This window comes from Chiroxiphia lanceolata, chromosome 2 (genome assembly GCF_009829145.1).
Source record: "Chiroxiphia lanceolata isolate bChiLan1 chromosome 2, bChiLan1.pri, whole genome shotgun sequence".
NCBI lineage: Eukaryota > Metazoa > Chordata > Aves > Passeriformes > Pipridae > Chiroxiphia > Chiroxiphia lanceolata.
Genome location: NC_045638.1, coordinates 16,111,703 through 16,129,486, shown reverse-complemented (window position 1 = coordinate 16,129,486; position 17,784 = coordinate 16,111,703). Strand labels below are relative to the sequence as shown.

Here is a 17,784-nt window from a genome sequence, read left to right as displayed (position 1 = left end):
CTGCAATCTCTAACTGCAGCTTGCCCATGCCTCAGTGTGTTTCTTTAGTAAGAGCAAGCACTGACAAGGATTAATAGTTTCTTAAGTATAATGCTTAAAGAAAGTTTCTTAATAGACTCTGATCAAGGTAAGTTAAGCCAATTTTCTTTAATCTTTAAGATAGGTAAATCACCCCCTCCCACTCTGATCCTGCAAAGATACTCAAGAGCTAACTCCAGGTCAGCAGAGTGCAGGGGTTCATCCTTGTCCTCCTGCTGCAGAGATGTCTGAGCCCCAGCACTCATTAGGGCTTACACACAGAGGACAGGTGCTGTGCCAGTATCCATGCCCAGAGGTTACCCTTTTCTAAAGACTTGCACGTGCAAAATGAGACAACATGTTATAATTTAAAAGTTAAACTGCTCCGAGGCAAGCTGAGATGGCTCTTTGTTTCCTAATTAATAAACCGGTATACACAGTACTGGGGAAAATCAGGATGGAGTTAACTGTCCTTGCTAACTGCGTGCCGTGATAAGCGCCGCCTTTCCCCAGCGCTCAAGCTCTTCTCCAAGCACAGAGGTGAAAGGACCTCTGCTCCAGTCTGTCCCGGTGAGCATCCTCCTTGGGGATGCATCGGGCTGCAGTCTCCACCACTGCCTTTGTCCCTGCTCGGAGGAGGCACAGGCTCCGCTGTGGCTGCCTCTGGTCTCCTTGGTTACCCATCCAGGGGACGCTGGCAAAGTGGTGATGCCTCTCCTGCGCTGGCAGAAAAGTGCTCCTCTCGCGAGGTTAAAGCGTGTGGAAAGGCTCCTGAGGGCCAGGGTTTCCCACTTAAGGGCTTATCTGCTCCCCTCGAAACGCACTGCTCCGCCTTCTGCCGCAAGCAGGACCCGGGCTTTCTTTAAGTGCTTATTAAGTTGCTCGTCTCCAGGAGGAAGCAGCTAAACCGATCCTCCTCGCTTCGAAGGAAATTATGAAAACTCACGGTGAGCCAAAACAGAAAAAGAACAATTTGGCGCTGGTTCCACTGGGGCTCGAACCCAGGACCTTCTCGGTGTAAAGCAGACGTGATAACCACTACACTATGGAACCGCCACACGCGTTAACGGCCGCGGCACTGCCCCTATCGACGAAACGCCGGCCGTGCTTCCCTCCCTTGGTGAGCGGGGAAGGTTCTTGTTTTCTTTTTAATCACTAGTTGATTAAAAACAGTTCTAGTATCAAAAATTACCCTAATGCGCATCCTGCCCCTCACATAGCTACAGAGGGCAGTGAAGGGCATAAATCACCTCAGTATCTCCAGGTAAGGTTTCTGTGCCCCTGCGTGCTGGGCAGCCGCGGGCCCCGCTCTGCCCCACCGAACACGGCCTGCAAGGGCAGGTAACAAGCCCGGGGAACGAGGGCTGCGTTACAGCTTTAGGCGGGTGCTCCCTTCCCCTGCATGTATTCGATACATGCTGTACCGAATCCATTCTTTGCCTTCAGACCGTGTGCTCCTCACGTCACTGCCTCCGGCCCCGCTTCGGAAAGGGCTGGCAATCCTTCCAGCGCATCCTGCTGCTCCCAGGATTCGCCCGGCTGAGCTGTTCTCCCGGAGAAGAGGAGCACAAAGGTCGCTGGCCTAGCGTGTCACATCAGGTTGGCCCAAGCGCGGGAGAGGCGGGCCGAGCTCCGTGAGAGGTGTAGCAGAGCCCCCGCTGCTCCGGAGGAGCCCGGCTGCGTGGATTTCGTGTACACCAGTCGTGGGAAGGCGCCTCGCTGCTTTCTGCGAGGTGTTCCAGCTCTTTTCAGCGGGGGAGGAAGGTGTAGGTGATTTTCTCGGTACCGGAGGCCTTTTAAAAAGAATAACGCACTGAGAGAAAAGGCAGAGCCTGGCATTTGTGTCAGTTACGCCCTGGAGGAAGCTGTTGCGCGGTGCCTTAATGGATCTAAAAGAGAGAGACGTTCGATCCCCTCGGGCACAGCACGGGACACGCTCGTTCGTGTTTCTAAAAGGAGGCGTGAAAGCGGGAGGATTTGGCTTTCACAATCCGCCCTGGAGAGGACGGAGGGATTTCCCCCCGTATGGCCCCACCGCCGGCAGGGGGCGCCCCGCGCCCGCGGTCACCCAGCGCCCTCAGGGCCAGGACCGGGTCGGGCTGTGCTGGGAACAACTCCGGGACTGGATCCTTCCTGTTCGGTGCCCATCCGCATCAGGTATCCATTCACCCAGGAACCTTATGCCATCTGTTACACCCCACAATAATTGCCTTCTTTCATCTGTTACGTTTTACCTGGAGTTTTGCACTATTTGAATTACCGCAGTCCTCAGCACACTGAACCTCGCCTCACATCCCACAGGGAGTGAGTGCCTTGTAGGAGCACAAATTAAGTTACCTGCACAACGTTTACAGGACTGTGGTTTAAAGTTACAACAGAATTTGGAATATAAAGATAGTTTGTGAATTTCAGAAATGTGGGGCCTGTAAGCAAAAGAGTATGGTGTTTGTGGCTAAATATCATGGTTGGCTCGACTACAAAAATTAATACCATTTTGCTGAAACAGCAGATTTCATTACTGTAACAAAATAGAAAATATTGTCCTTTTGTCATTAGAAGCAGTTTAATAAGGATAAGATGAAAATAGAGGTGAAGAAAATTATTTCCACAGTCTTGCTGATGCCTTACCAAGTATATGATGGTTTCACATAGTAGTTGGTAGCATCCAGTCTTTCAAAAAACAATTTTTTTTTTTTAATCCTTTTACATACTGATCATTAGTATGTGCATCAAATCTGTGTACCCTCCGGCCTGGAGAGCCCGATTTAACCCAGAAGGTGCCTTTTGGGAAGAGACAATCTGGTTTGGCTTGAGGCATCAGGAATGCATTGTCTGTGCAGCTTATGGTTCACCACACCAACAAAATGCAGATCAAGCTGTTGTTAGGCAATTCTTATGCCCATTTCTTTTTCCCTTATGTTTCTGTTACTAATATCTGTCAAACCTCAGTGCTGTAGATAGCTATCATTTCTATAAGCTCCAAGTGAAGGTTGAAGCTAACGTGACGGAGGTAGACTTGTACAAATTAGATCATTAGTCACTGCTTCCCAAAATAATCAGCATTCATCTGATAATTTGGGAAAATTTCCTTTTTTGAAAAAATTTTTTTAATTTTTTACAGCAGGTATCCTGATGCTTTCATAGTGTTCAGGTCTGGTTTCTTGGCCTTCAGGAGCTTTGAGGCCCTACCACTTCCTTTCTTTCACATTCTGATTTTGTGTGCTTTTTGCCAAGGATGCTAATTTTGATGTCTTTTTTTCACCTTCTCACCCAGAATTGTCAGTGGGGGGACATTTCTTTTTCTGTTCACACAAATTAACCTACTCCTTCTAATGTGTGAGCACAGGATTTCTGTCATCTTACTGACTGAGTTTAAAATTGTTTCTGGATATTTATTTCTTTCTTCATTTTCTCTATTCTTTTTTTTTTTTTTGCTTTTTGTTGGGACTGGACATCAAAGTCTCTTAGTCAGGAACTTGTCCCCTGGCTAGTACTTTTAAAACACTTTGTTGAATCACATAAAAATACTTCTTTGACCTTGGCAGAGCAAGAGGAGGAGAAGAAATCACGGTTAGAGCTTAGAAGGAGCACTTCACTTCAACTATGATTATCTTCAGTCTTTTGAAAAATATCAGTTACATCACTTTGCAGTGGGTGCTTCTGAGGAATAAGCCTAAAGCAGAATTTGAATTATGTATGTGGAATGCCTGCATGAAGGCTTGCTCAGGATGGTTAACATTTCTGAAGTATTTGGAAACAGAATGTATGCCATTACATCACAGGGCTGCCTGTAAAAGGAATGTCCCAGTTTCTACACTAGCAACATCACGGGTTTTTCCTTGTCATGCTAGACTGATTAACCACATATGGTCAGAATTGTTGGCCTACTCTCTGTTACAGCTGTTGATGCTAAAACTCTTTTCAGCATATTAAATGTGCATGTGATACATGACTGCTGAGCAAAAAAGCAGCAGTATGTGTGACCCTTGTTGGTTGGAATGGTATGTTCTCTTTGCCTTTGTAGAAAGGAAAATGGCGTTGTTTGGTACAGCCTATCTCCTTGGACTTGAACAGGAAAGGTTAATTGGAAAGCATATTTCTGTTTCCTCAATTGCATGTTATTGTGATCCCCATAGGTAACTAGAGAGGTGGCTCAGTCCAGCAAGACTGACTCTTTATCGGGTTGCTTGGTCACATCAGATCATTGAGAAAGAGGATGGAGGACTTCCATGAGTAACAAAAGAAAATATGCAGTGGAATTTTATGTCCTGAAGAACCTAACTGCTAAGGGTTTTGATCTCTCTCCCACTGATATTGGATGAAAATGTTTCTGATGGATTTTTTGGCCATTGGAGCAAACGTTGTAGCCTCTCCTTATGCAGAGATCTTGGTAAATGGCAATATAGATGAATTTATCAGGTACAGTAAATGCTTATAAATAATGTGTATCCCAAGAGTGCAGTGGAAAGAGGTTGTGATGTATTTTTGCTTGCATGCATTTTGGCAGAACAACCTGATCATACATAAATGATTAGCTACTGTAACTCTGATCCGGGAAAATGCATCCTGCCAGAAAAACAAATATCAAAACTCTTCTGGGCCATGCAGAATTATTGCGCTTGGTGTGCTTTCCATTTACTGTCTCGTCTCAAAGGAGAAGAAACAGCTTTGAACAGTGGAAGGTTGTGTCTGGGAGTCCAGAACCTTAAAGGGACTAACTCAGTCAATCATATGCCTTCTGCTTTGCTGGTTTGGCATTTTAGATATCTTTTGCATCTTAATAAAGGTCCGTCTCAAAAAAAATGATCATTCTGTCCTTTACAGTGGTTGTTGATGCCAAAACAGAACTGTCACCAGGACTGATGGTAAAAGTTTCCTGAAAATACCATATTATTGGTATTATTAGACCTTTGGGGCAGGGGCAGGAGTGTGAAGAGCTTTCTTTGTTTGCCTCTGTTCTCATAAGTCTTTTGCTCCCTATCCAGTCCTGATGGGACTCCATCACCTGGAGAGGTTTCAGAGCAGAGGCACGGTGATTTCCATCTTGTGCACCATTCACATGGAGCTTTCTCCCACCACAGCATGCTTTAATTTTTGGTCCTCTTTGAATCTGCAGGCCCCCTCCCTGGCCCCACAGGAGTGGCTGCTGTGCTCTGTTCCATCACTGTGCTGCAGAAAGGCAGCCCCTCCCTGGCTTTTGGAGTGCGGTGGCAGGAAAGCCTGGGGGAAAGGTGGCCTGATGAGGGTGAGTGATGCTGAGGACTGGGCCCAAGACTGGGCCAGTGATATTACAATATCATAATTCTACTGGCACCTCCTAGTTTGAGTGGTTTCTTGGGCCATGTGTCCAAAATCGCAGTGTCCCCATGCTATGGATACACTGCCAGGTGGAGCAGACTGCTCAGGGGCTGTTGTGTTAGCAGTGGGCAGTAACAAGTCGCCTGGACGTGATGGCTCTGCCCCCCCGGGCACCTGTGTAGTGACAGAGGTCAGGGGGTCAGCATGGAGATGAGCTGGGTCAGAGATTTGGGCCCGGCTGCCAGGGGTGAGGGTTTGATGTCAGAGCACGCAAAACCACGTCTTCCTGACCGCACAGAGAAGCAAGGCTGCAGCGTTTCTTGGCTTGCCCGATCCCTTCCTAGTAATCACCCAAGGAGCAGACGAGCCAAAACATGAACTGAGTCCACAGAGTTCCAGTAATGCGTTTATGGTGAGAACATGTGCATGCACATGAAGAAATGAAGTGTACAAGCATTAGTGCAGTGCTTCTGAACATAAGACTTGAGTGCTTCATACTGTCCCGTTATCTGGATTCTGCACTGGGTTGGGGACAGCTCTGGATATATGTACAGACTGAGGAACGAGATGCGGAAAGCAGTGCTGTGGAAAGGAAACTGGGGGTTCTGGTCGATGGCACGTTGATATGAGTCAGCAGTGCCCCTGGCAGCCAGGAGGGCCAACCGTGTCCAGGGGGACATCGCAGAGCATCGCCAGCTGGTTGAGGGAGGGGATGGTCCCACTCTGCTCTGCACTGGTGAGGCCTCACCTGAATATGTGTGCAGTTTTAGGCACCACAATATAAGAAAGATATGAAGCCAATTAGAGGGTGTCCAAAGGAGGGCAATGAGATGGTGAAGGGCCTTGAGGGGAAGCCGTATAAGGAGCAGATGAGGGCACTTGGTCTGTTCTGCCTGGAGGAGACCGAGGGGAGACCTCATTGCAGTTACAACTTCCTTGTGAGGGGAAGAGAAGGGCAGACACTGATCTCTTCTCTGGTGACCAGTGACAGGACTCGAGGGAATGGCCTGAGGTTGTGTCAGGGGAGGGTTTAGGTTGGATATTAGAGAAAGGTTCTTCACCCAGAGGGTAATTGAGCACTGCAACAGGCTCCCCAGGGAAGTGTTCACAGCACCAAGCCTGACAGAGTTCAAGAAGCATTTGGACAACACTCTCAGGCACATGGTGAGACCCTTGGGGATGGTCCTGGCCAGGGCCAGGATCTGGACTTGATGACCCTTGTGGTCTCTTCCAACTCAGTATATTCTGTGATTCTGTATGACTGTTCTGGAGAACACCTATATCACTAGCATGCAGATACAATGCCTTGTGGTAAATGCAGTATTTCTTTCCTTAGGGCTTTCATAAGCATGCCAGTCACATCAGATGACCAAATACCTGGACAGCCTTATGTTTTTTCTGGTGTGCTGGATCTGCTAAAATGCAAATCATTGCCTCCACACAGCAGAAAGGCCGAAAGAGATCATGTGACTTCAGATGTGAAGCAGGCAACTTCAGCCCATCCCTTTCTCTGCCTGAGATTCAGGATGCATGGTGACAAAACAGCTCTGCTACAGCACACATACAGCACAGCTGGAGGGCTGCAGCCATGAGCTTTCACACCAGTTTGGACGATGAAAACAGCCTTTTCCCCTGGCTGTTTCTGAAGAGCAGCGTTCAAGAAATTTCCTCTCGGGAAGCTGTATAAGTAGGTGAAGAGCAAGTGCATTGCAGCTCCAGAGCCCCAGAGAGAATTGGAGCACCTGTTCTGCAGAGCTGCACCCCCCAGGAGTTGCTTTCTCTTAAAAAACCAATCTTCTAAAGGTACTCTTGTAGAAAAAATCTCAGTATTGCTGATGCAGAAAGAATAAAGGTAATATGTTTGGGTGGGGTATATATATTTTTTAACTCACTTTAAATAGTATATTTACAAAATGACAGTTGAATGTGGCACTTTTTATGATTTTACCCTGAGAAAAATCAGTGTGCTTCAAACACTAAGTCTGACCTGGACTTAATCAGTTATCCAGAACTTCTAAGGAGAGGTGAGATCAAATAGTTTTGAGACTACTGTATTACATGTATTCTGTTTAGGAAAATAATTTTTATAATGATATTTTTTAACCTTGTTCTGATGCTTAACTTAATTTTATTAAAACCATGCTAAAGCATAAATTTAATTTTTAAAGTGGCTCATATTTCAACACATATTTATTCTGAAGCTTTGCTTTTTCAGCATGTCATAAGAGCCTGCTCATTAACTGCAGGACAGTGTGTGATCCAGCTTTTTTGCTTAAAATGTGTTAACTTTCATGCTCCAGTTGGATCCAGTTTACTAGAACCAACTTTGCTTCAGGATTTTCAGTTTCTCCTTGTGTCCTAGAGGTATCTCCCCTAGAGGCATTTAAAATTCTGGAAAGTGATATGATGGCTTTGCTTATTCTTCAAGGTGATCTGCACCCCATTTGTACACTTGTATTTGATACTCTGCCTCTTTTTAAAAAATATTCTGATCAAAGTCTTGCACAAAAAAAAAAAAATGAGGCTGCTTGCTTTGTTTGGTTATTTTCTGCACAAAAAAGTAAAATGTTTTGTGTAAATGTATCCTTTTTTGATTATAAATAACATGAACTGGCATTCTTCCATCATTTTTCTAGATTCTCTTTGGATTTGCATGCAGTTCCTGAACTCAACAATTGCTTGAACAATCTCTGCATGTTCACACCTTTGCTGCTCTTGCTTTTATTTCTTTTTGCAGTGCATTTTTTTGGCTCAGGAATATAAGTCCACCTTAAAAAACTGGTCTGTCTCCATCCTATTCACTTCCAAGCTTTGCTGGCTCTCCTGTAGGTTACTACATCCATTCCCTATTGATTCCTGGCCCCAACACTGAGGTCTATCAACATGACCACTTGATAGAAATTATTCCACCAGTTCTATATTGAGATTGGCCTTGCTTCTCTGAGCAGGCTGAAGAAATTAACTGTCAACAAAAAGGCTTTCTTGCTTCTTTTTTTCAGATATATATAATCACTGGAAGTCCCTCTTAGTTCGTCCCATGGATGTAAAATAATGCAAACCTAAACACATATTGATTTGCCTGTGTTTGATGTTCTCATATCAGCCCTTTGGCAGACCAAATTCAGTGTTGGTGTCAAAATTACAGCTCTTGTGCCATAGCCAGATTCCATTTCATTCTGCTAGTTTACAGTGGCAGCTTCATCCCACTTTCCACAGGATGGGTCTTTTAGCTAACGAAATCTTTAACTCATCTCTAGATTCCCATCCTTGACAATCGTAACAAGACAGTTTGGAAGAGTTGTCCTTGTGCAGGTCCTGACCTGGGCGTTGTCATTTAATGTCTACGTTCTTCTCTCTAGGGTATTTTGCTCTTTCCAGCTTCATTCCCTCAGCAATACACAGAAGCAAATCCATCACAAAACCATATTATAGCATCTCTCAGTTCTCTGCAGTCCTCATTTCCAAAAGAAAACAATTCTAAAGGAAATCTGTGAGTCACAGTAAACTAAAAAATGGATAAGATGGCATCAAAGGAAAGCCTCTGTCATTGGAAGCATCCACCCATCCATCCATCTGATCTTTATGCAGGAAACTGTTCCTGTCTCAGCACCTCTACAACTCCGTGTACCTTCTAAGACATGTTATGGGAGGAGATCACAGCTACCTGTTCACAAATATGGTTGAGAAAGGGGTGAGTAGTGCAAGGAGGCACATTGCTGGAGATAGCCATTGAAACAACCTGTAGGGGAAGTAGCATACTTACAGAAACTCCATCCCAACCAAAATAAAAGGAGAAGTCTTTCATTTTTATTTATCAAAGGTAAGAAACAAATGGAAATATGCAGGAATAAGAACTTAAAACCTAGTGGCTCTTACTCATATGTCTCCCCATATCCTTAGGCTTGACCTAGCTTATACTTGTCTGCCCGTAGCACAGCTCATCTAATTTAAAAGATAAAGTGTGCTTGAAAGGATGGCTCTCTGCCCAAAGGACCTGCTGTCTGATTTCATTAAAAGTCAGCTATAAATCTTTACAAGATTCCTATTATTCTTGAGGCAGCCTGGTCTTTACGTAACTGACAAACTGGAGGCATGATTGATTTTGGGCTGCACCTGTTACATCTAGATCAAATTATGCTGGTTCATTATCTCTGTAAATCAGGCTCTTGACAGCTTGGGTTCTGAACCCCAAATTTCAGAGTATACCTTCAGCAACTCCTATCCAGAAAAGAGCAGCATGTGCCGCTGGCTTAGCTTGTGCATGTCTATTGGCATGATTGCAAAGACACTTTATTTTGCTTCAGTGGATGGGCTGTGTCTTCAGAGCCTGTCCATGACAAAATTGCCTTTTTGCTGAACTGAGAGAAGTGTAGCAATTTCTTGAACTTATGTCTAAAACTGGGAGAGATCACTGGCTTGTAGAAATTGAATTACTGCCTGCTTTTTAGTCAACATGCCAGATTCTTTCTTAACGTAATCAGTGGTATAGTATCCAGAATGTTAACACAGCGCTGTGTCCCAAATTCTCATCCAGCTACCTTGTATCTCTTTCAATATCTCGGTAAAATCCCAGTTTTTTGTTTCATCAGCCAACATTTGGGGGGAATTTTGTGATGGCAAATGATTCTTTGCCAGACAGTTACACTGCACAGTAAGTAGCTCACAGAACTTACTCTCATGGTCTGGAGTCTGGGCATGTGGGTTGACAGCCAAGATGTCCTGTAGCCATCTGAAAAGCCATCAGGAAAAGGTAGTTGAATGTTTGCTATGCCCATTTTAGAATGCAGATATTTGAGACTGAAGGTGATGATTACTCCCCCGGACGAGCTCACTGATGGTCAGATTTGGCCTTTTTAAGAGGTTTGATGATAGGATATGTTTGTGCAAGTTTTCCTCCAAGCTCTGAGGAGTATGTTTCAGTCTTCATTTTCTGCTATCACAATAAAATTCTGTCTCTGTGCCTCTATCTGACGCAGCCCAGAGGAAGAGGGGTTCGACCACTTTGGAGATGGACGATAAAACGGTCCTTTATTGAGGGGGTAACTTGGCTTATATAGGGTAAGGACTGAAAGTGCTGGAAGGAGGGGAGGAACTGGGGAGGACCATGCTAATACAGGCCAATAAGAAGGAAAAAGGGGAGGAAATATTCAAACAAGGGATTACTAATTAATTAGTGACTGCAATGCGACACTTCTAGCCCAATCAGGGAGAAGGACATGAACTGGGGTACAGAATGCTGAGGGATTTTTCTTACAACTGGGGACTTTGGGTACAATAAAGGGTAGAAGTACAAGGAAGATTAAACTCGAACATGAACGCAGGGTGTATCAACAGTCTCGTTTCTTTATATGAATGTGGAGAGGGTGTTTTCATCCGAGGTTCTGCAGATCTCTTTGCATATTTCAATGTCTTTTTTCCACTGCTCGTAGTCAAACCTCTCCTGGGCTTCCAGATTTATCTTTTTATTTCTTTGCTCAAGGAGGTGCTAGAAGTCCATGAGTTTAGAGGTATGTGAAGGAAAGAGTGGGGATGACTGGGAGAAAAGCTTAAGTATTGAAAGCAGGGTATGAAGGTAATTCAGATCCCCATTCCTTGGGTCAGCCCACTGTTTGCTGTGGTTTGGATGGAGCCCTGAGAGGAATGATGGTTCTGTTTGGGGCTCCCATTGCCCAGTTGCACTGCCCTTTAATCAAGACAGTCTCGCTGCAGTAGGACTTAGACTGTAAGTTCTGTTCTTCCGATCACAATTCAAGTCATGACTGGCTTGTTTGATGGACTAATGAAGACGAGATTCTCCTAAGAGGACAAGGTGTACAGGAGAGCAATAATTGTTTGGAGAGAAAACAAATTTGAGCTTTTAGCAAAGTGCCGTATTTGATGCTCTCAAAGACTTTGGCTCAAAATTAATATAACAGCACTTCTTTGTATTTCATGACAGCTCCTTCAGAGGGAAGTAAAGCAGTTCATTGTAGAGAAAAAAATTAAAATCCTTCTTTTTTTAAATAATTACTGACTCATAAGATGTGAGACCCAGCTCAAGTGTAGGATACCCTTGTGTTGTGGGACCCTGAAAAATAGCCCCAGACCTGTAAAGACTTGTGTGATATTAACGTGAAATGACATGACATCACAGGATATTGTACATAACAATGAATGTAGAAAACTACACATACAGTCCTGCAACTATAAATGTTTTCTAATTATTGAAATTGAAGATCAGCTAGTTATGCATTTGTGGGTTTTTTTGTCTTGTATCCTCCTGTTCATTTTACTTCTGCTAGTAAAGCCAAAGGCAAATAGTAGTTAAACATTCATTTTATGCTGGTGAATTTCTTCTTTGTTTTAAACCCCAAGTTAAAAGGAATATCAATGAAACAAAACAACAAATGGAATAATTAACTAAAACAAAGTTCAGTATCTCAGAGCATTAGTGACTTTCTTGTTACTTAGAAATTGATCCATTTTGTATCTCAGGGGAATTGTATTCCTTTGAACTTGTTGATTAGGGAATGTATTGCATTAGTGAATGAAATAACTTAGTGAAGAGCTGAGCAAGTGCCAGGACGAAAACCCAAAAGACTTCACTTCAAAATGGACTTTGTTCATTTATTTAATGAAACAGAATCTTTTCTTTTAATTGTTTCAGCGGAAAAGCAACAGAAAATTGAATGTTTTATTTAAATGAAATCTGATAATGAGGTGATTTGCTATGGCACTGTTTCTCCTGGTAAATTTGGTGGTGGTGACACTGAGGGATAAAGTGATAAATGGGGTGGTAGGGCACCTTTAAAATCCACAGAGTGTTAGGAGGGATGAGGGTTGGGGTTTTTTTAGCAGTAGTATCAGATGTAATTTAAAGTCTTTAAAATTCTGCAGTTCCAATTTTCAAATCACAATAATGAATTGTAACATGACTGTAGTCCCTTGTCCCTAGTAGTAAGGCTTTAAATAGCTGTTCTTCTGATTAAGAAATGACTGGTGCACTTTTAGCTAACCTGTTAACCTTAAGCTAACATGTAAGAAGTAAACTGTATTAATTACTGAGTCAAATTCTTTTCAATGGAAGCTGATAGTAATCAGATGTGAAAACAAAACCTAATATGGTTCATCAGGTCCAGTTTGTGTAGGATGTGCTGTACAATTGTGCTGTAGGTATTTCAGATTCTGTGTTGTCAAACACTTTTTTTTTTCTCCTTCTCCCTCCCTCCCAATCTCCTCCCTGGCAGGAGTGCTAGGGAAGAGCCGAGGAGCCCAGAGGGGTATAGTCCTCATCACTGAAGGAAGAGCACAGAAAATGTATGTAATGCTAACAGCTGAGAGGAACACGCTCCATATCAGCAGCAATTAAAACGGATAGGCAGCAGCATTGGAACCATGGGGTGCAACAGATCTGTACCTGACAGAAGGTCAGAGAGAGGTGAGTGTTGCCTTTGTCTTCAGGGCAAGTGGTTGTTCTCTCTGTAACACTAGAAGAGGATTGCAAGGTAACATTTCCCCACAATTGTGTTGTCAAAATACTCATTCAGAGAAAATTATTTTCTTTTTAAAAGAGTGCACAGATTTTAGATGCTGGCTGAGGTTGGAAGACAACTTCAGACCACCTCTAACATCAACAGATTGGGTTGATCTGGGACAGAAGCTAAATTTCAGATGTGTCTGTGCTCACTGTGTCACTGGCAAAGCTTAGAGGATAAGGTAAGAGGGGGACCTGTTATGGCCTTTGACACCACAGGATTCCTGGGCAAACTGCCCCAATTTCTCTGCTGGTGGGTGACTCTGATTATGAAAGAAATGTGATGAAACAGAGCTATTGCAATGACTATCAGAATCAGTTTTCTGGCCTACCAAGTGCCTGGCCTGTCATTCTCCCTGACAATTACTGAGGCTGTCAGTTGAAAGTCTCCACAGTACCTGGTTAAATGTTTAATTAAACTATGCATCCTCCCCCTGCTTTTAATAATACCCCACTCGGGAATGAACACACAAGGCTCTGCACAGGCAGGATTGACTCAAACCTTTTTTCAGACCATTCGTGTTCTCTTTCAAAATTTGTCATTAAAGCATAATTTACAGCTCTGCAGAGAGCCATGTTACATGGCACTGTGTAGTGTCTTAGGACATTATTATGCTGAGCAGCCATGGTTCCAAAGGAAGGCTCTTTTTGGCTACCAAACCAGGACACAAGTCCCAGTAAACTGGTGTCTACAAAGTAGGGAGCTCTCAGTCATGGCTGCAGGGATCCAAGCTGACTGGTTTAAGAGTAGCACTCAGCTTTGTGGATGCTACTTGGTGTTTATAGCAGCTTTGATGCTATGTGAAAGTAGAATGGAAACATCTGGAGTCACAGACCTACCTGTAACTGGGAGGCAGCCCTTCCTCTTTCGGTTTGCATGCTGTGCATATATGTGCCTTGCAAGGCCTTGGGGATGAGCTACGTGGGAATATTTCTGAGAGCGTATAAGCTTGGAGTGGGCATGAGAAGCTGTACTCTTTCTCAGTCTACAACCATCAACACACATGGACATGGGGCAGACTTGATTAGCCCAATGCTGGCTTATGATTTTGTGTGCTTGTTGGGCAGTGTTTTGTCTTCTCGCTGGGTGGTTTTCCTTCTATACTTCAGCATTAGTCAAGTGATGCTGAACCATCATTCTATCTTCAGCCTGAGGCTGTACAACCCTCTAATGCATTAATAACATGAATTTACCAGGTACTTGCTGGTGTAGAGACCTTCTGCAACTGACAACAATTTTTTTTACAGATGCAGTTTAGCCACGTGTGAAAATCATGTTCTGATTCAGTCCTGAGAATAACAGCACTGTAATAAGTACAGTTAAAAAAAAAAGACAGGAAATATTCTGTTAGATTTGCAACATTAACCACAGTGACTGATATGTCTCTTTCTTATGTGATACCAGTGGAACTGTGCCATAAGTGCTCAGGACCATTAAGCAACACAGAGGGGTTTAATGGGAAGTTTAATGGCTCTGATGCTGGAAATCAGTTTCTATACTGGTGACTGTGCTTTGCCCCTTTTTCTTCTAAACAGAAACCTTGGTGACAGCCTTGCTGTGATGTGTCAAGCTTTCAGGTCTGTAGTGGTGGGGGATTCCAGAAAGAACAGAAAATAAAAGAAATCTTAGAGTTTATGTAGGGTATGAAGGATGTTCTTAGCCATATAAGGATCACATTTCCTTCGGGCAGGAGGATTTTTCTAGGATGAGTGTGGTATCTACAGGATGGGAGTCTTTACTGATTTTGGTCTTGTCTGGACTAGAAAACTTTACCACTTTAACTATACTGTATACTCATTAATGTTAAAATACACAAACGATGTGTTGTTATAGCATATGTAAGCATTTTTATAAAAAGGCTTCCTTAATGTTATACATTTATTAATAGAATCACTTTTCCACTGAGGTTTTTCTTTACCTGCATAACTATCAGCTTAAGAAAAAAAATCATTCTCACTCAGGGGTTCCATTCATCCTAGTCTCAAAATTCCTGATGATCAGTTAAAATAATTGATTAGTGTAAACTGTTGTGCCTCTAGTACAGAGCTTTTCTTTAGTGTTTTGCAGAGGAAAAAGTATTAGCATGAATTGTTATTTGTTAATAAAGTTTTATCTGAGCAGCTAAAGGAATGTGATCTCTCTGTGGCATGAATGGGGCCTGTAGGCAGCAGGCTCTTTCCTCCATGCTGCAGTCCTGGTGATTGTTCTTCAGTGAAGTTTACAGAAGTTTTCTAGACTGAGACAACAGTAGACATGACTTCTTAAAGTGCTGAGTCAAAAATGCTCTTCTGACATGTTCCACTGAATTCTTGGGAAGTGTTCCTTTGTTCACCAAGCTAGCCAAAGATACACCTGCATGCCTTTTGTCTTGTCTGTTTAAGCAGCATATTCTGTCCTTCAATATAATTTGTTAACATTTTATCCTAGTGTTTGAATTTTGATGGCTTGTGCAGGAAAACACTTCCTGGTAGAAGAGGGTGTTGCAAATGCTGTCATTGCATGGTTCATGTTACAGCTTGCAAAATCTGAAGTTTTTTACTGCATCTTTGATAGAGAAATCCATTCTGTTGGTAGGTCAAACTGCTCTTCTTCCCTTCCTCACCTTCCCATAACACACGTGCTGCCCATCTGCTGTCATGGACGACTGACTTCTTTCATGGGTACTGTCTTCAGGACAATAAAATGGGGAAGCTTAGTGACATTTTAGGCCTGAGCAAGTCAGCTAGTTTGGGATCTGTGTCTGAAGACAGAAACAGTAAAGGTATCATGTATTACCAGGAAACAGCTTTTCAGTCTTAACTTTTATGGGGTTTCATCTTACTGTTTGTTGACTGTGCACAACAGACTGAATTTGTCATCTGTCTGCAAAATTCTGCCAAGGCAGCATGTGTATTTCCATGGTAGATGACACTGCATCCCTGTATAGTGCATTGCCCTCTGTTTTGACAGTCATTAAAGCCGCCATCCTCATCCAGAAGTGGTACCGCGCAACAATGGCCCGGATAGAGATGAGGCGCCGCTATTCTCTGAGTATCTTCCGCTCAATCGAATATGCTGATGAACAAGATCAACTACAGGTTTGTAATCTTCCATTCTTCCTGTACAAGCAGTTATGTTATCCCCAAAGCACTGAGGTTGCACAAATAAAATGGGGGTGTGGTTATTTTTTTCCTACAAAGCTGGATCCTGATTAATAAAACCACTTCCCCTCCTCACATGTGAATTAAGTTGTGTGTACACATACATACATACATGTATATGTGTATAACTACATAGGCATCAGGACACCATTCTGCCCATACAACCATAGGTTGGAGGTTCCTGCAGAGCAGCTCTGGTAGCCAGGGATAGCAGGTCACCACACTGTGAGTGATCTTAACCGTGTCCGTGAGGCAATATATGTGCAACAGTGTCTCAGCATGTGAGTCCAGGCTTCCTTTAGGGTCAGTACAGGAAATCAGGAACTTCTAGGCCTTTGTGTTCATCATAGCATCTGTGTCTAATGTCAGTTCACTGCTCTGTAGCAGTTGCTTTCTACTGACTACAGAGCAAGTCTAAGCAAATAGTCTTGGTGATGGGCAAGTTGAATTACACCCAAAAGTGTCAGCAGCACCAATACAGCCCTGGAACATTTTATGTATTTGTATAGGGTCAATCTGTGAATCCGTAGCAAAGAAGGAAAGAGAGACAGCTATTTCTGTAGTAGGACACCAATTGTGTCATTATTGTAGGCTGATGCTATAGAAACATACAGTAGTGTCTTAGATCCCCCAAAATAGGAAATTGCTAGTAATTGAGTAAGGAAAGAGAATGTTAATGCTTGTTGGATCCCCTAAACTGATCAGTGTTTGTTCTTTTTCTTACTCAGCTATCCAAGTTTTTTTCATTCATGCTGGATCACTATACTAATCTTGATTCAGGTAAGGATAAACATAAAAGTAATATGGAGATTCTGTTTGAAAAACCTGATGTGAGGAAAATTAATTTTGAATGTGATGTTTACAGCCTATGGCACGTGCTGGGATTGAGGTTTGACTTGCCAAATACTGTAATATGATTTTGATTGTGTAAGTGTTGACACTGCTCAATATCTACTCAGTGAGTCAAGATGTAAGTCAGAACAGGTACCTGTTGTCCTTATGAGAATAGTCAGAGATGCTCAGAGTGCTTTCTTATATGTTACTGCCCTTCAGCTTTTCTCATGCTAGTCCTATGGACTCAAATTTTCACAGCTTTCTATTCATGTTTTCTTAAACTATGAGACGTGATTATTCAGAAAGGCTGTCTTCAGTTGGTTGAGGGCAGATGTAATCAAAGAGGTTGCCTTCAAAGAGGCTGTTCTTCTCCTTTTTCATCTTTTTTGTTTGTTTTGTTTTTTGTTATTGTTTCAACAGTTCTGGACCACTTTTTAATGTAATTTGTTCTAGATATCACTGCAAAACATGTATCAGTATGTGAATTATTAAAAATGAAATAAATTTAAACTGCAGACTGAAAGTGATTCATAAGTCCAGAAAACAAACATGACTTCCCTGGATAAATTCAGAATAGATCTAATCCCAGAGGAGTTAAAAATGAGGATGTCTCCTTCTTATTGCATTACAAGAGAATGCCCTTTCTCTTTCATCTGGTCCAGCCATGGGTTATTCCAATTAAAATTTGCACAAGATACTTTGATAGCAGGATAAAACCACCATCAAAACCATAAGTGGTTCAGTGTTCTAATGATAACCAGTAGAAATGGCAATTCTTCTTTCTTAAATACTTTAGAGTCCCTAATGCTCTCTGTGCTCTGCAGAAAAATAAATTACTTTGAGCCTTGCTCCAAAGTCAAAGCAGGTGGCACAATAGTCCTTTCTTTGATTTTTTTTTCCCATTACTGCTGTATTCTTTAAAAAAAAAATCTGCTTTAGTCATTGTCATGGTTTGAGATCCCCAAAAATCTAATTCCCTA

At 42.8% G+C, this 17,784-nt stretch overlaps 1 protein-coding gene and 1 non-coding gene across 2 annotated transcripts in view; one reads left to right on the top strand and one right to left on the bottom strand.

Moving 5' to 3' along the window:
• Window positions 1-998: 998 nt before the first annotated feature.
• On the bottom strand, window positions 999-1,071 carry TRNAV-UAC. Its single transcript has one exon. It is a non-coding gene; the product is annotated as a tRNA-Val (tRNA).
• Window positions 1,041-17,784, top strand: part of PPEF1 (protein phosphatase with EF-hand domain 1) — a 41,282-nt gene continuing 24,538 nt past the window's right edge. Inside the window, exons 1-4 of the mRNA XM_032677935.1 lie at window positions 1,041-1,138; window positions 12,543-12,733; window positions 15,780-15,907; window positions 16,699-16,750. Of these exons, the coding sequence (XP_032533826.1) occupies window positions 12,691-12,733; window positions 15,780-15,907; window positions 16,699-16,750 (223 nt within the window). The 5' untranslated portion in view covers window positions 1,041-1,138; window positions 12,543-12,690. The remainder of the gene's footprint in view (window positions 1,139-12,542; window positions 12,734-15,779; window positions 15,908-16,698; window positions 16,751-17,784) is intronic.